The sequence below is a fragment of the Galeopterus variegatus genome, unplaced genomic scaffold (genome assembly GCF_000696425.1).
Source record: "Galeopterus variegatus unplaced genomic scaffold, G_variegatus-3.0.2 Scaffold577, whole genome shotgun sequence".
Taxonomy (NCBI): domain Eukaryota; kingdom Metazoa; phylum Chordata; class Mammalia; order Dermoptera; family Cynocephalidae; genus Galeopterus; species Galeopterus variegatus.
Genome location: NW_007726688.1, coordinates 305,402 through 328,532, shown reverse-complemented (window position 1 = coordinate 328,532; position 23,131 = coordinate 305,402). Strand labels below are relative to the sequence as shown.

Sequence of the window (23,131 nt, the reverse complement as noted above, 5' to 3'; positions counted from 1 at the left end):
GTAAATTAATGTTTGATAATAGTTAACTATTTCTTACTTGTAGGCAATGATGTTGGCACTTAATATTATAAACACCTGACCAGTGTCCATAAAGTAAAAGGACAATTAATATTGTTTATTTCAGATCCTTCCTTTATCAAGAGATAAATATAAATTGCTGTTGTAATTTAGACAGGCTTACAAAGTGCTAGGAACTCAGTGGCTAATACAAAAAGGGAGAATGAGAATGTGAGAATTGAGGGTATAGCACTAACCTGGCTGCAGAAGCTGGTATCCTTGAATAGATGGACATTGCATCAAAGGTTGGGGCAGGTTTGGATTAATGTAGGGCAGTCTGATCTGGTGGGAGGGCACGACAGTAAGAGGACATCTAGAATTTGAGCAACATTGTATTTAGATAGACAGTGGCATTATAATTCTGGGTTCTTGGTCCAAAGAGTGTTTTAGTCTAGATGACCTGATCCATGAGCTAATCAGTTTGATAATTGTTGAAACATTTTATTCAGCATTATTTAACACAAAATAGGAAACTTAATTCAAATTAATTATTGCTGATTTTAATGGACATCCCCATTCAGTAAAAACCGAGGAGAACAGTATGTGTTTATATCAAAAGAAAGGTAAGCGATGGTGGGAAAAGAAAAGAAACAGTGTTCTTTCATCTTCCCTTCAAAGTATTGTTAGGCATGTGACTTTAAAGCATATTGATAGAAAAATAGGCAGGTGTATCCTGTTCTAAGGCGGTAACTTGATCTTTTCAGCCTTATTGACACAGAAACACTAATATTGTTGCTGACCTTGCAAAAATGCTGAGTATTAATTTTTAGACACATTAAGAAGGGCTGTGGGGTCAATAGGAAATATATTTTTAGCTCAAGTAGTAAATATTCTTAAATCTTCTCTAAGCTTAGGATTTGTCTACATTTGGCACATATATCTTAGAATTTACTTGTATTTTTAAATACTTGCTTATGTCTTACAAAGTATTAGTAGATCATTTACATAGTCATCAACCCATTAGTCATAACTAAGCCATTTACAGTTCTTGCTCTTGCATTTACTTATTTCTGTAATAATAATTGCTTCATTCATTTTATGCATTATTTTGAAGAAATATGTGTCATTTTAAAGAACTGTTAAAATATGTTTGAAAATAACATTATGTAACTTATGACAACTGCAAGGCAATTTCTGATAAAATTAAACTAGTATTTCTTTTTGATAGCTCTATAATGAAGAGGTCCTTGACTTATTTGATACCACTCGTGATATTGATGCAAAAAATAAAAAATCAAACATAAGAATTCATGAAGATTCAACTGGAGGAATTTATACTGTGGGCGTCACAACACGTACTGTGAATACAGAATCAGAGGTGACATTTATGTTGCAGTTAAAATAGAGTATGGTTGGCTTTATTTAAGTAGTCAGCTTTGCTGATAGTCTGTATAAGATCAAGTTATGAAATCTGTATAACATGGAGTTTAAAATCTTCTTTCCAGAATATTATTATAAAAATGTCAGGGCTATGATTAAAATCAGTACATTTATTATACCATCAAAAGGATCTAAGCAATATACATATAGTTTTTTTTTTTTTCAGCTAGAGAAAGTGGGTTAGACAACTAATGGTGAATTATGAGATCATAATCCTTTTGTACCTTTAGCTGTAACATATATAGGACTGTGTCATGGCTCCTAAAGGGAGATTAAAGAAAAATTAGAAAAAAAAAAGAATTTTCAGCAGATGATACAGAAGAGCCTGAGTAATTCAAGTTATTGCTCCATTTGTACTAAAGCATCCTACTGTAACAGTTTTGGAATGGAAGCTGCAAATGTCAGCAAATGGCAAACAATGGAATCTCAGTGTTTTTTCCTATTTAAAAAAATAATACACTATTATACTAAGTTCAGTTCAAAAAGTGCTGTAACTAAAATAACAGTATAAAATCCCCATCTTTTACATCCCTTAATATGGTGGGTTTTAGCCATTAGCTCAGACTGGATTGTGTGGTATATTGCTTAAGTACATCCCTTTTTTCTTTTTCTCTTCCAGATGATGCAGTGTTTGAAGTTGGGTGCTTTATCCCGGACCACTGCCAGTACCCAGATGAATGTTCAGAGCTCTCGTTCACATGCCATTTTTACTATTCATGTGTGTCAAACCAGAGTTTGTCCCCAAATAGATGCTGTGAGTTAGCTGTAATTTTTTAAACTTTCAATTTTTATCTCCCTAAAGTCACATGAATCTCAGGAGACTATGTTCGAACCAAATTATTTGTTTAATCATTCCTTTTCCTAATTTCCTCTTCTGATCCTATTTAAATTGAAGCTGGCCAACCATGTGAGATTTTAAAACAAAAAATTGAATATGTGTCTGCAACAATCAGAAGGCATGTTCTGGCTGTATAGTGATGGATGTAGTGAGACCCTCTGCTTTTCAGGACTCTGTGCTGTAGGTTTCTCTTTATCAATATAAGCAAATCCTTAGTTGATAACAGTTGGTTTCTGATTTTATAGCTTCTTTCTGACTTTAAGTTTCTAATTGACAGCAGACATTTTTTCATTTATATTTATTTGGCTACATGACTGTTTCTTTGGCTATACCTATAAATGTATGTGGAATGAGGGCAAGGTGGAGTTGGAGGATATTTAGGGTCACATTAATAACGTATTTTCAATTATTTTCCTTAATTGCAGGAAAATGCAACTGATAATAAGATGATTTCTGAATCATCACAGATGAATGAATTTGAAACTCTGACTGCAAAGTTCCATTTTGTTGATCTGGCAGGATCAGAAAGATTGAAGCGTACTGGAGCTACAGGCGAGAGGGCAAAAGAAGGCATTTCTATCAACTGTGGACTTGTAAGACTAAGGCTTTGAGCTGGGAATATATAAGGGCTTTTCTATTGTCCTTTTCTCTTTTTAATCCGTAATACCAAATGGAAATCCTTTATGCACTGAACTGAGAAGCAAAAGTTGCAGTGAACTTATTAGTAATGCAGTGAGTCCCTGATCTCTTGTTATAGGCCTTTTTATTTTTTTCACATTGCAGGTTTTCTTCATGTGTGTAACTTTGGTTGAATTAAATTTTGTAATATATGCAGAAAATTGCATATATAGAAATTATTTTAAAAATTCTACACAAAATATACTGTAAAAGTCAACATTTAATATTAAGTATTTCATGGGATAAAACTTTCAAAGTAGCTTTCTGCTAACATTTTATGATGGTCATTTTATTGATTTTGGAATTAAAATTAAATACTTTTTCGTAATGATTTTTTCAAGGTGAGCATTTTTCTATATTATATTAGGAATTAACTTTAATACCTTGCCACCTAGTGGTATTTTGATTAGAAAATACCTCGTGGTTGAGTTAGCATAAAATTTCTGTTATGTGGAAGAAAATGTTTTAGAGAAGTTTTGTGTAGTAAGTTTTTTTTTCTTGCTGTCTTCACTGTAAAATTGGACATTTGTTTCTGTATAAAAGTGATGGCAATCTCTAAGTTTCTGTGATGCTAACAGATGCTGTGTGCTTTCTGTGTTGCTTCCTTCCATCCTATAGTTGGAGGCTCCAAACAGAGGGTCCTTTTCTATCATTGCCCAATATTTGCTCCCATAATAAGATTGTGACCCTTCTGTGGGGGAATTATCAACCAAGACTGAGAGAACCAGACCGCCCAACTACAATACCCATTTTGCTGCTCCCACAATATGGATGAATGTTATATAAATGTTGTGTGTGACCTGGATCCTGGACTTTGTGTATTGTTTTGAATTTCTTGGGAAATAAAATATGGTGGTATTTATATTTGTGCTGTCAGGAAAAGATACAAGCCATTGGTCTGTTTTTCTGTTTAGGCTGTTGAAGCATGTTGAGAAATATCTAGTAGAGTTTCCGGGTGGCCATTGCTTAAGACTGTAGCCTCTCTGGAAAAGGGGGACCAAGAAACAGTGTGATCCTGATGCCACTTCCTGCATAATCCTTTGGCCCTAACAGAGACGTAGTTATAGATGTTTGCATGACTGAAGTGTGATGTGACCAACGTTTTGTATAATGCTTATGCTGTAGGTGCTAGTTTGGTGACAGTAAGAAAAGCAGTAGGTAAGGCAGGAGGAGTGGCAAAAGAGTTCTAAAGTTTAACTTAGTTTTTTAAAAAGTGGATGCTTAGCACATAGTTTTATTGTATTTACAAGGACAGCTTTACTTGTATAAGAATGCCTTGTTCAGAAAAATCATACTAATATTTTTATTATGGTGAAAGGAGATTTTGTTTTCCCATAAGGAATCTATATTGAAATAAGAAAGTTTCGTGTTCCATAACTAAATATTTCATTTCTTTATTGAATTGAGGGAAAGAATTTGTAACATGAATTGATAATTTTCTGGGTACACAACCTGATGCTGTAGGGGTAGTTAGAAGACATCAATCTTCTAACATTTCTATTTCCAAAGAAAATTTGTGAATAGAAGTTTAAGTACTTGTGAGTTGTGAGTATATATAGTACTGTATTTTAAGTGTTGTCAGTTATTCTAATATAGAAAACTTTGAAGTTGACTTTATATTTTAAAATACGAATATAAACCAAAACCAAACACAAATGTCAATTCTGTCATGTCTCCTCATTATTTTCTGTATGCTTTCCTTACTTAAAAATGTTATAATTAGTAAATTTATATCATTTCTCTCTCTCTCTCTTAGTTGGCACTTGGCAATGTAATAAGTGCCTTAGGAGACAAGAGCAAGAGGGCCACACATGTCCCCTATAGAGATTCCAAGCTGACAAGACTACTACAGGATTCCCTCGGGGGTAATAGGTATGCATAAGTGATTATCCACTACCCTGAGTTTTGATTATTCGCTATTTTCTAAATAAACTTGTAACATGATTTATAAGAATCACTTTTATTATAAGGCTTATTAATCGGATGAGAAATTAATAATTATACTATTAAGCATCTAAAATGCATGAGTCATTTTGTATGTTGTTATTTTGTGTAATTCTTACAACATTCCTTTAGGTAGGTGCTATCACTCTATTACAGATAAGGAAATTGAAATCCAGAGAGATTAGGTAATTTATTCAAGGTCACTTAGCCTGTAAATGACGTCCATAGCATGTGGTCTTTCTACCATACCATTGTTTTTGCTTTTAATGCTTAGCACATAGCAGATGTATAATACAATTTTGTTGAAAAAATCAATGCTGGCTTCGAAGTAATTACAAACTAACTTAAATATTATTGACACTTTTTTTACAAGTATCCTAAAAATTCAAACTATTTTTTTATTTAGAAAAACTTTTTAAAATGTCAGTTGAATAAAATACAGGGTGTTTGCTGGTTATTAACTTTGCCAATATCACTGATATTCTTCCTTTCCAATACTATGCATCATTCCGATGTTTCATCAGCTAAACACATCCTTTTGTTAATGCATTCCCATCTATAAACATCAAAATATTGGCTTTACAAGTGGAAATACTTCTGGTGTTTAAATACACTCATAGCACAATTCAACAAGTTACAAACAACCACAGAGAATCTATTTAACAGTGTTTTCAATGGTTTAACAAATATGTTTACTGAAAAGATCGTTAGATTCTGTACAGTGATCTGGTAATTAAACTTGCAAACTTTCTTTTTGAACAACTATTATTCAAAGAATTTTGGATAATGTCAAGTCTATTTAGGTTTGAAATCAGTTTGATTTAGAAATAAAGTTTTGTTTTATATAATTCAACAGTATGATTTTTATGTTTCTTTCTTTTATGTGATGTTGGCCTAGTCTTAAATACTCTTTCTTCCAGCATATCCCATGTATTGATACAATTTATTGAATCCATTGTTGTGTTATTTCTTTGGTTCTATATTCTTAGTCTGATCTTCAGTGTCAATCTGGTTCTTATTATAGCAACAGAAAATTTTGTTTTTTAAGCCAAATGTAATTTTTTTTCAAGTTTTCTAAATTGAAGCACTTTCCTATATTTATTTCTTAACTATGCAACAAAGCAGATAAGATAAATGTCTTCCCCTTACAAGTTTCAATACTTTTGAATACTTTTGAATTGCCCTGTAAGTGGTTTAAAATATTTTCTCTGTGAGACTTAAATTCCACTTGAGTTTTAGACAGGCTACAGTTAAGTAGTCTCAGATGTTCCTCACCCAGTTCCTTAATGGGTGGTAACCTCTCAGAGGTGATGACACCTTCTAATTCCATCCTAGTGTGCCTCAATTCCTGTTCAAATTTTTAGGATTGAACTTCTAGTTTAAAAGCAGTGTACTTAGTATAATAAGTCTCGGAGAGTAAAATACCTTCATTTTGTGAAGTTTATGCAAATTAAGTTTAAAAGAAAAATTTGATAGAAGATATTTTTAAAAAGAAGCCTCATATGCTTATGTGCATAATTTAGTGACTTTTTTTTCTTTTTCAAACCAAGCTGGATTTTATACATATATAATGTTTAATATAACATTATAACTAGTTTATGGTAAAAAAGTTCTTGAAAATACAGAAAAATATACAGTATGAGTAAAAATTAATTGTATATCTGTTACCTATAACTAACTACTGCTAGCATTGTTATGTATTTCCTTCCAGATGTATATCTTAATATATTAAGATATATAATATGTAACATAATATATTTAAATGATATAGTTTACTCTAAAACAGAGTTGTGGTTTTTTTATGTGAACTTTAAAAATAGACAGTTTTAATGTTTTCTGTAATTTTTTCATAAATAGAATCATTCTTGAAATTTGTATTTTTTGGGTTTTCTTTAACTTGAGACCTTTTCTCTATATAGTCAACCTCAGCCAACTCTTCTCATTTCTGACTTTCACCAATCTTTTTAAGCTGTTGATCCTACTGCTCCTGAAAATATTTGTGAAGGGCAAGTCCCACCCTCCAGCTCATGGTGGGTTAATATTGCTCATGAATGTGCTCAGTTTGCCACATTTCTAACTCACCCTGTGAGTTTGAAAACATTTGAACTAGTCTATACTCTATTTAAGGAGTTGTGTTCACTGACTACAGGAAGTTTAAATGTTGTAAAAGTTTCTAAAATGCTTATTGTCAATTTGTGTACTTACTGTGGACCAGTAGTAAATAATTTGCAGACTGCTACTGAACTGGTACAACCACACTTATATTTGCTAGTTCTCTAGTCAGCATCCATAATCCTCACTCTAACTTGATTACCTTGTCTTCTTTATCAAAAGAGAGAGCTAAAAAGGCATCGATTATCTTAACTTTCTGACCCCAATAAATATTATATACACATCACACACCACAAACAATTTTTAATCACCAATTATGGTCCAAATAGTGTGTTATATGTTTAGATGTACAAGAATAAAACTTGATGACACTGTTGTCTGGAAGGGTAGAGCCTAAGAGTTGGGGGTCTATAAAATTTCAATGTAATACTAATACTAATACTAATAACACAATGAATAAAAAGGAGATATGTACAGAGTATGAGGAAGCAGAGAGAAAGGGTACAGCCAAACTGAGGGTTGGATTCTTAGACTAGATGAAACCTTGGTTGAATCTTGAATAATGTTAAGAATGAGGGCAAGCAAGGATGAGCAAGAATTGGTAAAGGGAAGAAGGTATAGAATAGAACCTCTTTCAAAAGAGTCACTATGAGTGTTGTTTTGAGATTATTGGAGGAAGACAAGAGTGGAAGCTGGAGACTGTTTAGGAGGCTATAGAGTAGGATTGATAGGCATTGATTTCCTACTAGGACAGGTAAATTAGTTCCTTAACTGTAGTTCATATACATTTTTTAGTTCATGAGTCCCTATTAGAATCTTCATGTCTGTTTCATTGACAGACATAATAGCTGGGCATACTAAGCATTTCACTACTCTGTTCTTTGGTTGGGAAAGCAATATATCATGACCATAAAGTCATATTTCTAAAATAATGTTTCCCACATTTCCTGTATAATTTGGCTAGAAACTCTGAAACTTTGATCATTTAATCACGATGATGTTTTGTATTATAAACAATAAGGATATACTAAATACTGTTCTCATTTGGGTGTCGTTGGATTTTGTGTAAAATTCTTTGCTGACATCAAAAGTCAGAATGCAGGTGACTAAATAAATGGAAGAAAATTTTAAAATATTGAAATAAGTCAATAATGACAAAATGATTTTTGATTTTGTTTAACATATTTGTTAGATTAATTTTAGAATTATTGTATACAATGCTTCAAAAATTTTTTTGTAAAGAGGTGAGAAATAAATGTGTGAACTTGTACTTTCTCAAGATATTATTGGTCAAGAAGGATAATATAAATTTATTTTCACCAATTTTACCTAAGTAAACAAAATCTTTTTCTTTAAGGTAGTCTTAAAGCATGGGGGATTTTAAATTTGCTTTTATTTTTAAGTTCATAGTGTCATTCTTTTGGTATCTTGAAGAGAAGATGGCAGGAATTTAAATGGCAAGAATTTAATTATGATTTCAGTATTGTGTTTGCTTTTATCTCTAAATCTAATTATTGTTTGTAACTTTCAGCCAAACAATCATGATAGCATGTGTCAGCCCTTCAGACCGAGATTTTATGGAAACGTTAAATACCCTGAAATATGCCAATCGAGCTAGAAATATCAAGAACAAGGTGATGGTCAATCAGGACAGAGCTAGTCAGCAAATCAATGCACTCCGTAGTGAGATCACACGACTTCAGATGGAACTCATGGAGTACAAAACAGTAAGCTAATGGGTTTGACTTTGCATTTAGTGATATGTCTAAGGCTGGTGATTCTTTTTTGTGACGACTTGCACAATTTTGTCTCTGGAGTCTCATGTGGCCTTCTTTTGAAAGTAGGATTCTCTAGCCTTCCTTTTGGGTAGTCTTTAATGATGTTCCATCTACCCTAACGAACCACTTGTTTAAAGGTCTTCCTACCCAGTCAATTGCTTTAATGACAAATGCACCATGAAGGGTTACAGTAGAGGGGAAAAGATCTCTTCTGCCTAGAGGCTGGTGAGATAAAAGGGCTCTTGGTAGTAGAATTGTGTAGTCCCAGAGTATCTTTAAACAAAACTCTTGTGTATTTAAAATTCCTCAATCAACAAGGAAATATTCCTTTTCTAGGGTAAAAGAATAATTGATGAGGAGGGTGTAGAAAGCATCAATGACATGTTTCATGAGAATGCTATGCTACAGACTGAAAATAATAACCTGCGTGTAAGAATTAAAGCCATGCAAGAGACGGTTGATGTGTTGAGGACCAGAATCACACAGCTTGTTAGTGATCAAGCCAACCAAGTTCTTGCCAGAGCAGGTATGTGTGTAGGGTGGGATGAGTAAGAGATTAACTTCCGTAATGCAGGGAACATTCTTTGTATTCATTCATTACTTAGAATAGTCAAAGTAGAAATGACAATCTGTATATATGCAATATGTGATTTTATGTTAAATATCTACTTTCTTAAAAATAATATAATTCTTACATAAACAAAATGTGCCCTTTGTATCACATTGTATTATGGTCTGCTTATATAATTAAGGGTAGAAAATTGGCTATAAGAATTGTGTTTTAAAGAATTATCACTTGGTTTCCAAACTTTGTTTTTTCTCCTGTTTTGCTGAAGTCTTAATTTAAAGGAAATTTTAAATTTTATGTTTTATCTTGCAGGTGAAGGGAGTGAAGAGATTAGTAATATGATTCACAGTTATATCAAAGAAATTGAAGATCTCAGGTATAGTTCATGTTCATATACACATGTGTTTGTTTTGGGTTTTGCAATGTTGTAATATTTTTACTTGTTGGGCTTTGTTGAGCAGCTGTTCAAGGAGATATTTCAGCCCTTTGGTCAGGTTAACTTTAGAAGACTAGGTATGTGCCTTTTCCATAATGTCACATTCCAAACTACTGTCTTCACTTCTCGTCCCATGTTATCTTCCCATATTGTCCTCCTACTCTTATTGTTATACCCTTTTTTGGGAGCTTACCTAACCCAACATACAGGACAGGCATAATTGATGTTGACAAAGTTATCTGTGGTGCCTTTCCTCCCTGTTCCTCTTCCCCCACCATTTGGGAATAGATCAATATCTAGAAGTCATCTTCAATCTTTTCAATCTTCTCTTACTCCTGTTTCCTTTAACTTCTTCAGCTTTCCATATGTTTGAAGCATTGTATCCCTACCAATTTGCCTGCCTTTCTCTGGTGTATCTGTTCACATTTCATGCAGCATGCTATAAATGTTCACTATATGCCAACACCATACCATGGGCTGGGGCAAGCATAACATAAAGAGGTCACAGTGTAGGTGGGACAACACACATCAATAGTCATATGTAGTAAGTGGAATGACAGAATTTAGTAGAAGGAATGCCCATGCTTGGTGTGGGAAGGTGAGAGGAAACTATTGAATCCAGACTGGGAAAATAGGGATGGGAAAGAAAGTAATTTCTATGATATTTTCAGGTCCCATGGTTTTCCCTGATGGCTGAGCTATTTTCTCTTGAAGTAAAACTGCGATTACCTCCATGGGGAGCATCTAAGTAACTCAAATCTCATTCCTCCCACCTATTTCCAGAAAATAACCAAGTAGGAGATCATTTTTCACAGCTATCCTAATACCCATCTTGTATTTGTGTTCTCTTTTTCCTTCTCTTCCTCTGAGCTGTTCTAGAGATTCTCAAACTGTGGCAAGTACTGTCTCCACTGTTCTGGCTCCACAAGGTACACTGGATTGCTTAAATGTTTCAAAAAGCAAAAACAAATGAGAAAACATCTTGATGTGGCAATAGATAAAATTACTCAAATAAATACAGTTGTTATTCTGTATATATATATATATATATATGCCATATATATTTATTCTGTATAAATATGTATGTATAAGAGTATATATATATTTATGCATATATATAAAATTTTTCATACCTTAGTGTTTTGGCAGAGGCCTTTAGGGTGTTGTGGCCTGGTTCTGCTCAGCAGCTAGCCTTTTGGAGTTTCTGCCTTGCCTACTGCCAAAAAATTTGTTCTCTGACCAATCTTTTCTCACTTCGTCAACCCCATTTTTACTATTCCTTGACACACAACTGATATCTCTGTTTTTTTATTCCTGATGATCCTCCTCTTGTTTCTAGCCTGCTTTTCTTTATCTCTTTTCAATTGTTAAGGCTGATTGCATGTTCTGGTTCTTGTGCTCTGTTTCCTCTCCTCTACCCTTTTATTCTAAGGCTGCCCCTAGTCTTGATCTCACTATTAGACAAATGGCTTGTCTAGTGTCCTTATTTCCTACAACTCTTCCTGAATCATTTCCACTCCTTCTGTTGGTTAAAAGCAGCATCTAATACCTTCCTTCTTCAAAGTCTTGAGTCAAAAACATTCCTTAAGCCATTAGAGAACAGAGATGACTCATAAACCCTGAATTCAATCATGGATCAAATCTTTTCCTGGTGGAGGTTAATAGGTTGTTCCAGGTTCTCAACTTTTCTTTGATGGCTCTTTAATTAGGTGTGTCACACCCCTGGGGAGTAGTCTTCTAAAATCCCAGGACTATAATTTACAATATAAAAATAATTTACATATAGGATAAGCATAAATTAACTTTGAATTCAAATTGGATTACCTGGATTGAAATTTAAGCTTCTATTTATTAATAAGGTATGTGACCTTAGGCAAGTTACCTAACATCTCTGAGCTTTAGCTTGTTTATCCGTAAGAACGAGATAATACCTGCTAGTCTTATAGTTATTATGGGGCTCAAATCAGAGAACAGGATGTGTAAGTTCTTCAATTGAAAGGTACTGTAAAGGTCTAAAGTGTTGTTATTTAGGGCCGAGTTTTTGGTTGTCTGCTAAATACTTTTCTAATTCATATTTCTATTAAAACTTAGTCTCAGGAAGATATTTATTCACAGTTTTTTAAACTTAATGCAAATTTATATTGATATATTGCCTCTTGGTAATATTTCTATTTTGTTTTATCATCTAATTATATTACCTTTTAATAAATTTACATGTCACATTATTTGTGAAATAATACTAATCACTATTTAATTTTTTAATCCTTATTTAAAATATAAGAAAGTATAAAAAGAGAAACTTAAAATCACCCATATTTCCTCCATTCCAAGAATTGATCTTAACATGTTGGCATACCTTTTCAATATTTTTTCAATGCATACTTCAACAAAATTGACATCACAGTGTATATGTTGCTTCACTATCTATTTTTGGAAATATGGTAATAGATTATGAGTATTTTTCAATGTTATTGAATAATATTCTAAAATGATTTTTGTGTGGCTCCATATAGTATTATCTTATGGTTGTAACTGATTTATTTAATCCTCTAATATTAGATAATTGTATTGTTTCCAACTTTTTGATAAGAATAATTATTTAAAATTTTTATTTAATATTTTAAATTATTTAATTATTTAATATTTTTATTATTATAAAAAACAATATCAGTGAGGTGAATATTAAGTTCAATATATCATCACTTCCCCTAACAACCCTAGACAAGAATCTCCATCTAACAGAGGGAACAATGGGGGCTTTTAGAGACTGATGGCCCAAGATCCAGAAAGTGACAGCTGAGATGCAAGTCGTCAATCTGCTCCTTCTCAAGAAGTCTGTGCATTTCTCCTCATGCCTCACTACTGAGTCTCCTATTAAAAGAAATGCAGGCAGCAGCAAGTGGGTTGATAGGTGGGTGGGTGAATGGGAAGAGAGAGAAGGAAAGAGAAAGAGAAAGAGAAAGAGAGAGCTGTTCTCTCTATAGCCCATACAAAAAACAGCTTTTGCTAATGTGGCATGGGATTTATGGAAGGAGGCCCTAAAGGTTTTAGCCTTTATTAGCAACAGGATTGAAAAAGCATTGAATATGCCCCTACCAAATGTAAGCTTTTAAAATAAGGTAAAAAACTCAAGTTGCCATTTATTATTATATTATAAATTATATTATTATATAATAAAGGAACCAATTAAAATGCGGGTCCTTATTGTTGGCTGATTTATTATATTTGCATTCATTCTTAGCATTCTTTATTATGTACCCAGGCTTTAATCACGGGCTCTGACTTTTTATAGTTAAGCTGAGATTTTTTTTTTTTTACCTGTGTTGCCTTATTGATTAAAAGAAAATGACAGCAGATTTTCAGAAATCAGATAGCAAGAATTCAGAATTTTCTTTAAAAACAATTTTAAAGTCATTTAATTAACTTAGTTCATATGTTGCTATCTAACCATGTAAAACACTGTAATTGTTGTTCTGCTCACATATGACACCAGATAAAACAATTTTATTAAAGAATGTGTAAGACATTGACCTGCAACATATATTCACTGATGTATGCACACTCTCTATATAGCTGGTTTCAAGAGGATCATGAATAATTCTGGTGGACCATGAAAAATCACTGAGCTTACTCTGCTTTCCAGAGCTTAGTGGTTGCAAATAATGTAGCATTTTCCTTTGAAACATTTGAACATATGGCAAAAGTGTTAAGACAGAGATAGGTAGTGGTTTCTTATAGTCCTGTCTCAATCTCTCTTGTGCCAAATTAACCTTGGAAATCTATTATGTAGAAGCAGGTAATTTTGTTCTTGATGGTTTAAAATCAAATGGAAGTAAAAGGACTAGCCTAGAGGACTCTCTGAATCACTTTTAGTCTCAAAAGTTCAGGCTTTTTAACGATCTCATCATTCTGTGTTTGCACATGTTACTAACAGTGTGTACATTATTCTCTGGTCATTATTAGGACTGCTTGAGCAAACAAAAGAATGTTTTCAATTATCAAACTCAGGTTTCCTTGGAGATATCATCTTTTCCCACGCCATATTCAGGAGCCAGATGTCTTCAACCAGTTAGGGGGCAAATCTGACAGTTTCTTGAAAAGTTGTATAAATGCTATTATTGTGTGATGAATGATGAACTGAAAGGAAGGGACCATGCTGCCTGTATATTTTAAGTTTGAACAGTGGGTTTACAAAGCAAGGACAATTGGTACCCACTGGCAGGAATTCAAGTAATCTAATTACCACTGGCATCTGAAGATATAGAATTCTTTTGAGTACTAAGAGTGTGATTTCAAACTTATAATTATTCAATCAGGGAATTTAAAAAAATGTCCTAAACATTAATGTTTGTGAGCACATTTATTTTTAAAAAAACTATATCTTGTAGCAGTGTTGAAATACATTTTGGAAAACTTTTTAGCATGCAAAGCAACTAATTAAAAATGTTTCCTATTTATTCCCATAACAGTCAAATTCATAGAGACAGAAAGTAGAATGGTGGTTGCCAGGGGCTTGGGTAGAAGGGATGAGGGGGAGTTAGTGTTTAATGGGTACAGTTTCTGTATAGGAAGAGGAAAAAGTTTTGGAGATGGATGGTGGTGATGGTTGCACAGCAATGTAAATGTGCTTGGTGCTGCAGAACTATTCACTTAGAAATGGTTAGGGTGGTAAATTTTATGTTATTTATTTTTTATCACAATAAAAATGTTCCCTATTTAAATATATTTTTATTTACTAGGGCAAAATTATTAGAAAGTGAAGCAGTGAATGAGAATCTTCGAAAAAACTTGACAAGAGCCACAGCAAGATCACCGTATTTCAGTGGATCATCAGCTTTTTCTCCTACTATACTATCCTCAGACAAAGAAACCATTGAAATTATAGATCTAGCTAAGAAAGATTTAGAGAAGCTGAAAAGAAAAGAAAAGAAGAAGAAAAAAAGGTAGTATTATAAAATCACTGCTTTATGAACCCCTATTTTTCTTTTCAGGGTATTTTAATTTGGGATTACAATGAGTATACATAGTCTCATAAGTATATTAATAAATGAAATAAATCATTTAAGTTAGCTGGCAATTACAACAATACACTTTTTTTTTTTTTTTTAAGATGACCGGTAAGGGGATCTTAACCCTTGACTTGGTGTTGTCAGCACCACGCTCAGCCAGTGAGCGAACCGGCCATCCCTATGTGGGATCCGAACCCGGGGCCTTGGTGTTATTAGCACCGCACTCTACTGAGTGAGCCACGGGCCGGCCCAACAATACACTTTTTAATGGTTTATTTCTACTTACATGGAAGAAAAGTAAGTTTAATTATAACAGTACGGTATTGCATTTTATTTAGATGATGACAAGGTAAAATTACTATTAGAAATTATTTTGTTATTTCTTCAAATAGCTGCTGTTGCATTCCATTCATCTTGCTTTTTTGCAAAGCTTGCTATACCATTCCAACTCAGTGTTTTCATTTTTCCCTCCATCTTCTAATGAAATTAAGTAGTCTCTTGGATATTCTAATTTCTGTCTAAATTAGTTTAACTAAAGGCTAAACTAATCCATCAGAATGTCATTTAATGTCATTTTGTATAATTATTTTCTGCAGGGCTTCTAATTTGATTATGTGAAAGTTATTCATGCAATTTCAGGCTTTCTGAATCTTCCAACAAGGACTTACTCAGCTTTTCACCACAGTTCTAGGCTTTCTTTTTCCTTGCATCCTGATAATGAAATCAACTGGGTGCAAGAGGAAGAAAATGATAATTTGAGCACTTGTGATGTGTGAGTGGTTAAATACTCATAAATTCTTTATGTATTTTCACATTAATTCTATGGTGCAGTCAAATTACTTCCTGAAAATATATTTTGAACATACCTGTCAAATTAAATTAACCATTTTTGGCTAGATATTCAAAAGGAGGTAAAGCCATCTTATTTGCCACATGGTTTGTTACACGGGGAGCGCTTTGTAGAATTACTGTTGACTTTTAGTCTACCTGTGTGGCTTTGCTCAGTTTAGTTAGAAATTTATTAAGGCAGCCAGGCATTTCTTTCTTGAGCAGACAGTTAATCAAACTTATTGGAAGTCTAAATTCTTTAAATGAACTCTGCTTGTGTCCTTGAATTAAAAAAGAATGATTAAAATAATTAAAACAAGGAGTTAGACATTAATGATTAGGAGGCATTGCAACTGAAATTGCCTTCTTGAGATATTAATGTCTTAGTAGGTGTTTTTCATGGATGACTGATTATGGCAGAATTAAGAACTGTATAATGATTAGCTCTCCCCTTCTGGAGTGCAATTAAAACTGAAATAATGATCATAGGATTATCAAAACTAGTGTTACCCAACATACTGCTTGAATGAACATGAAACTTTTGCACATGACTTATCATTTACTTGTAAAATCCAATTCTGTAGTTGGTCAAGATGTCAAACGGTATGACTTGTTATTAAAAGTCAAGATGGTTTGTGTTCATGAATAATAAGTATGTAAAAGCAAGAGTTATTTTTCAAGGTCATAAGCTGATTCAGCTCTTTCCTTTTGAGGTAAATTTAGCGATACTGCCCTAATCACCTGTTGAGTATGAATAATGAAAAATAAATAGGGATCCCAATAGAAATTTAGGCTGTTTTTGACATTTTTATAGTGGTGATAGATGCTGCAAATTAACACCTTTGATTCAGGTTATTTTTGTGATAATGCATAGTAATAAGCACTTTTGGCAGATAAGCAGTACTAAAGGAAAAACACTTTTCCATTAAGATTTGTCCTTGTTGCTTTATTATGTAATTCCTATCTATTGTAAGGTGAACAAAGTTTAAATAAAACAGCAGTTATTTTAAAGTGAAAAATTGTGACTAACTCAGTGATTATGGTAGTTGTAATAATTATTATGATAAAAAGAGCAGTAGATGTTAATACTAATAAGAACGCACCAAAAAACTGGATTTAAACTTAAAATAAGTTATTTCTTAACAAAAAGTGATATAATTGAAGTTAAAATATTTGTGAGAAATAAGAAAAAGCCAGATAAGAAGTGAAAGGCAACTTAAACAAGAAAAACAAATTAATACTTCCTAAAAATTAATACTCCTATAGTGTGCTTTATAAAAAAAGTTTTATAAAGCATTTTCACACACATGATATAGTGTATCTTGAAGTACTGGCACCTGTGTAATTTGTGAACCTAGAAAATTTTTCTTGTGTACTATAGACACAATATAACTGTAAAAGCATTTAGAGCCAGTTTTTGAATTTATATTACTACTTATAAAAGTTTATAGAATTTAATGGAATTTGGCTTACACACTGTAATCAAATGTTGTTTTAGGCTAGAAAATGAAAACCAATATGATTTTACTCAATTTGATGAAGCATTTTGTTCACACTTAAATCCCAATGACTTTTAGCTGTATGTAATGTAAATTCCTATTTTAAATATGTAGGTAAGCTCTCATTTTAGCCAAAGGATTTACTATAGGTTGAAACAAACAAACAAACAAACAAACAAACAATAAACCTAGAGTTCCAGAAGTGTTCAGAATCTCAGCAGCTGTAATAAAATTAGTGTTTAGTCTTCCCCAGGAGCTCCTTGGAGATAATAGTTACTGTTCGGATGTATTGATTTTGGTTCAGTTGCATTATGTGCCTCATATTTATCTATTTTATTTATCAGAGGGGCATTGCAAAATACGGGTTTACCCTCAACCTTACACATACAGTAGGTTCAATTAAAAATTAATTGTTTGGAACCAGGTATTAATCTTTCTGTAGTAAGTGTTGTAGATACACCATGTCCAGATTTCCCAGCTCACTCACATGAGATGATTTTTGCCCATTTTAAAGTGTGATAAGAACAGTTCAGAAGGGACCAGGAAAAGGCAAAAGAGAGGAAAATGAACTTTTTTCCCCTCTAATGGGTGTAGGCCAATTCTTGGGGAAAAAAATGTGAATTTTTGCTTTAGCCATTCATTTCTTACCTCTATGTGTGTCCACATGCTGCCTTGATCAGTTTTTCCCTTATTCTATCCAGTTCTCATGTAATTCTGCCCTACTCTGAGGTGCTCCCAATTTCAAAATTATCTACTTCTCTCGTCCTCTTAAATTCAAACTCAGGAGCAAAGCCATCTGACTAAAAGAATTCATACCAGTGGAAATGACTGATAATCAATAAGCTTTCTTTCTAGGGATGTTTGTAGTTTTGAAAGATGATACATTAATTCAAACAGCAAAATTTCAGACATCATAACCTAATGAAGAAAAAAATCAGCAGAGTACGAAAGATTTTTTTACTGTCTTTTGGCTGGGAGTTTCTGAAACCTGTCTAGGGCTTGACCTTTGGGTTCAGCTCTCCTAAGCTGTCCTGGCTCTCATAGATGCTCTCTTTCCTTCCCACTGAATTTACAAATTCTTTAGAAGCCTCATGTTTTTAAATTTACTTTATTCTGTGGTGTTGATTTTGGTTGTAGTGGCTACAGAGCCTCTGACAATGTAAGAGTTGGTAGGAAGAGTGGCAACTGGATCGTTTTTATGTCCAGAGGCTGCATTTGTGTTTAAGGAGCATGCCTCAAATCTTACTTTACATGAAAGTGTCACTCTCTTCTGCATCAAACTCTTTAGAAGAACTATAAGCAATGGCTAATATGTAGGGTTTTAAGATTTGCTCCTCTACCTTTTTTGGCTTATTTCCCCCTGAGCTGTAAAATAACCCAAAGATATAGATAGTAAGAAAATAAGGGAGACTCAAGGATAATGGATATCCTATTAACCAGGTTATTATAGAAGAGGCATTGTAAGGGAGCTAAATGAAATAAAAACTGAACTCCTTTAAATTATGGAGAGGTGTCAGATTATTATTTGTTTCTCTGTGCCTCCACTGTCTTTTTGAACTATTGATTGCAAAGTGTTTTAAAGAGGCAATTGGGGAGGCATCTAAAGTTTATCTACTTATTAGCTCATTTCAGCCGTACATTTTAATATAGCTCTCTTGCATAAGGTAAACAAAAATTCTTTATATTGAAAATAGAAAATTTGGGCTTTTTACCAAGTAGTCATTATAGCTTATTATCAAAAGTATAAGCCTAGATTAGATGTAAATTTTTTTGTGTGTATATGCATAAAGAAAACTTACCATTAAATATCCAATATTTTTGGATATCTAGCTTTAAATGACGTGCAATATAAAAATCTTCACTCATACATCAGACTGCACTGTATTTGTATTTAGTGGTGTTGGGTTGAAACTCTAGAAACATAGATTTCTTAGACAGTAGCTTTACTTTCCCTTTTTAAATTACTATATCGGACCATGTGATCGCTGGTGAATATCACTCTGTAGACGTTTTTCTCGAAAGATTGCTAGTCTTGTCTCGTAATAGCAGTGTATGAGTTGACTGAAGAACAATCACAGACCAACAAAAAAAATTGCATGTGAGCACACATTATAAAATAAAAATGAGAATAACTGGCTTGATGAAATAATTCATACATCAGACTCAATCTCTTCATTTTAAAATATTGATGACTCAAAAATATTTTTGGGATTGTGAGCAGAAGTGTGCAATATCAAGATTGCTGTAAGCTTAATCAGAGCCTAGCACATCTATCTTTTTGTCTGTATGACAAATGTTGGCATACAGTACATTCCATTTGGTAAAGATCTCAAGTTTGTGTACTTAATGTTCTTTAAATTATATTTAAAAGTGTTTAACTACATATTTATAGTTTTTCTTATACTTTTCTGATTAAAGAACAATTTTACTAATGGAAAGTACTAAGTCCCCTCTCTTCCCCCCCCCCCTTTTTTTTTGCCACCTTTGCCTTAGATATGCCCTTTTGGTATTTAGTTTATAATAATTAGCACAATAAACCTTTAATCCCAATATTATGAGATTTTATTTTCAATTAATAAAATTACAGGGTTTTTTTACTGATATCATAACAATCATATCATTTGCCTATAATACCATTTCGTGTATAATATTGAAATAAGATTTATTTATTTCTTTAGATTTAGTGATGTTTGCATGTAGTAATTAAAACAGAAAATAAATTTTCAAAAGTAGTATCATAGTGTGTAGTATTAGTGGTATTTTCATATTATGGTATAAAGGCATTACTTTATGAACTTCTTTTAATGATGCCATGGAAAGGTCTTCTGTAAATATTTAAAAAGAAGAGAATGTCATTGAAAGTCGGCTTTTTTGTTTTTTAATCAGAAAATTAATTCACTTCAGACTAAAAAAATGCAATGGCATCCAATCACTCCTACTACTTATCAACTTACATAAATTGAAACTATGCATTTTACTGCTGAATAATTTAAACTGATAGTCTGTATACTCTTAGATATAATGCTGCTTGATTTTCACTTAACTTTTTATTCATACAAAATGTATTGCCTTTTTACTGTGTATTGTCCTTTGATGATATCTTTTAAAATTTATTTTAAAGTCTTCAAGCTCATGTGTCATTTTTACCTTCTTATCACTTTCGCTTTTTACTGTCTGGTTTGTCTTTCATTGGCTTGGCCTTCCAATACTGTGCCTCGTGATTTTGAAGGCTACAGAAACTTGAGGAAAGCAATCGAGAAGAAAGAAGGTTGGAATATTTCCCAGGTTTTTTTTTTATAAAAATGTCATTTAAATACTTAGTTGCCATTCACAAGGAAATGTGTTATAGAATTATAGATTGTTTCAGACTAGATAAGCTGGGTGCTCCTAAAAGTAATGATGATTTTACAAAAACAAAAAAACACCAAAACAAATTTTTTTTAAAAAGTACTTTTGAAGAGTAAAGGCTTCACTGGTTACTTGAATTAAAATTCAGGCAATTTTATGTGATTTCAAAATAAACTACCATAATTGTGATGAATGACTTACCTTTTGTAGTGTAAAAATGACCCTCTAAATCCCACTATTTGATTTATAAAAAAATCAGTGAGTCTTTATCTTTCAGAAATGTGTAAGTGGGAATTGACATTTTGTTGCAGCACATACTAAATCATGGTGGGCCTCTCTTTCCTCTCTTATTTATTTAGTGTAATTTCTATTGGAAAACAATGTTAAAATGGCAACAAAGCAAAAGGAAACTGTGGCTTTACTACAGATAAGATTTAGTATCAAGATTAAAATAGAAAAACAATTTTTGCTTTTAAAATGTATTTGTAGTGGGTCTCATAATCAGGATAGTTTCTTTTTTTCCATTTGAAACTTGAGCAAAATTTTGAAGCATATTTCTGAATTCTAGATAATAAAAATTTTCATTTTACTGATTTGGAATTATAATTATTTAAACATGGATCAAGTTATATTTTACTTCTTATCAGAAATTTCCTTGATAGATTTTTCTAAAGTCTTTATATTATATAGTCAAAATGATTAAGAAAATAAACTAATTTCAAAATAATATTTAACTATTTTAGAAGAACCACTTTAGAAATTCATCTCTTACTTAAAATAGGAACTTGAGAAGTTTTACTATGTAGTTAGTTAAATGAATATTTTACTTTAAGCATCTTAAAGCTTAAAAATTTTTGTTTTCTTTTGATTATTTTATAATTTACATTCCATAATTATATTCCATATTATATAGTATTATAAAGTTTCTATACTTATATTCTATATCTATAACTTCTTTAAAGTATTCTATAATTAAAATATAATTCTAATTGTCTGTAGGTCACACTAGGACTCACCTAATTAATATATATTTAGGACAGTATGTTTTCAATGGAATTAAATTAAGGCATTACAATTGTGAAATTTCTTCTATTTTGAAAGGTCAAAATAAGATGAATCATCAAAGTTGTGCGTGGAAGCATTTTACCACCTTAAAATGTTCAAGTCTTTTAATTGTACTCAGTGAATAAAGTTTACATTCAACTTTGCGTGATCGCTAAAGGACAAACAGAAAAAGCAGAACAGTTTGATGTTCTAGGACAGTGCTTTTCAACCATAAATGTGCATACAAATCTCCTGAAGATTTTGGTAACATAAAGATTCTGATTCAGTAGGACTGAGGTGGAGCCTGAGATTCTGTGTATCTAACCAGTTCCTGATGGTGCAGGTGCTTCTGGTCTGGGAACTGAACTTTTTTTTGTTTTTGGTGGCTGGCTGGTAAGGGGATCCAAACAATTGCTCTTGGTGTTATAACACCATGCTCTAACCAACTGAGCTAGCCAGCCAGCAGGAACTGAACTTTGACTGAAAGATACTAGAATATTGGCCTGGGAGTCAGGAGACCTGGTTTTAATTCCCTCAAGTGGATTAACTTCCCCAGGCCACAGTTTCTTTTTGTTTGTCAAATGAAGAGGTTAATTGCTAATGGTCCTTCCAGCTCCTAAGATTCTATTCTATGTAAAGTTCAAATTTAAATATCTTCCATTGCTGTTTAGGTAGTTATTTTAGATATCAATTTGCCTCAGTTTATCAAGAAAAACTTGAATATTTGTGGTACGATAATTATAAGTACCAACTTATATTTTAAAAGCTTAACCCTTAAAAGTGGTTTATAAAGGTAAATTAATAATATAAAGTTATGACTGCTGATTTTTCTACATCAGAGTGGCATGAACAACTTATAATATATGAGTTAACCTAATATATACGTGAAAGATAATGTTTGTTGTGTTGGACACTGGTGACTTGGAGGAAGCAGGAGGGTGTGTTGTTGAGTCAAGTGTTTGGAATAAGCTGGTTGCTTGGCTGAGTAAACCTGAGTAAAAGGGAATTTGGGTTGAAACTTGAAGTTCAAATAACGAAAACTGTATGCTGCAACAGTCGCAGGTGAGAAAGGGAGACTGTGTAGGGGAGGTAATAGGGAGAACTGATGGGAGATGTCTTCCTAACACATTCTCCTTTCCTAGCCCTAAACCTTAGGGCTAAACCTAAAGTATAGCACTGTTTGACTATGCGGTGCTGGCCTTTTAATGTAGAGATTGGATGAGGGGGGATTTCTTTTCAGATTTTCAGCTTGAACTGCCTGATGGTGGAAAAATCAGCAGTCCCAGTATATTATTAGCAACACAAGAGAGACATTCAATAGATCACATAAAATTATTTCTTGTTTGTCATAAAAGTTCTTTCCAGATGGTTCTTAGTTTTATTCAAGTTCACTTTTCTCTACCAAAATGATTTGACAACACTCATGGAACCTTGTTACAATTTACTTGATTCCTCTCAAGTTAAGACTGTTTTATTGGTACTCCTGCTAGTTTATCCTTCTCACTCCAGACATATGATTCCATGCATTTGTATGCATCTTTCAAATGGTACCGTTCTACTCACACATAACTAGTGCATGTAACACATAGGCATGATCAAACAGAGGTGCATC

The 23,131-nt window shown here is 32.7% G+C and overlaps 1 protein-coding gene across 11 annotated transcripts in view; it reads left to right on the top strand.

Annotated features, from left to right (window-relative positions):
• KIF21A (kinesin family member 21A) overlaps window positions 1-23,131 on the top strand; it is a 141,369-nt gene that overhangs the window by 71,351 nt on the left and 46,887 nt on the right. For 6 of the 11 annotated variants that reach the window (XM_008570169.1, XM_008570168.1, XM_008570165.1 and 3 more), the window contains exons 4-12: window positions 1,226-1,375; window positions 2,057-2,191; window positions 2,701-2,868; window positions 4,710-4,825; window positions 8,541-8,736; window positions 9,124-9,313; window positions 9,668-9,731; window positions 14,531-14,734; window positions 20,357-20,395. In XM_008570169.1, coding sequence (XP_008568391.1) covers window positions 1,226-1,375; window positions 2,057-2,191; window positions 2,701-2,868; window positions 4,710-4,825; window positions 8,541-8,736; window positions 9,124-9,313; window positions 9,668-9,731; window positions 14,531-14,734; window positions 20,357-20,395 — 1,262 coding nt within the window. The remainder of the gene's footprint in view (window positions 1-1,225; window positions 1,376-2,056; window positions 2,192-2,700; window positions 2,869-4,709; window positions 4,826-8,540; window positions 8,737-9,123; window positions 9,314-9,667; window positions 9,732-14,530; window positions 14,735-20,356; window positions 20,396-23,131) is intronic. The other 5 variants (XM_008570167.1, XM_008570171.1, XM_008570166.1 and 2 more) reach the window with 1 other exon arrangement.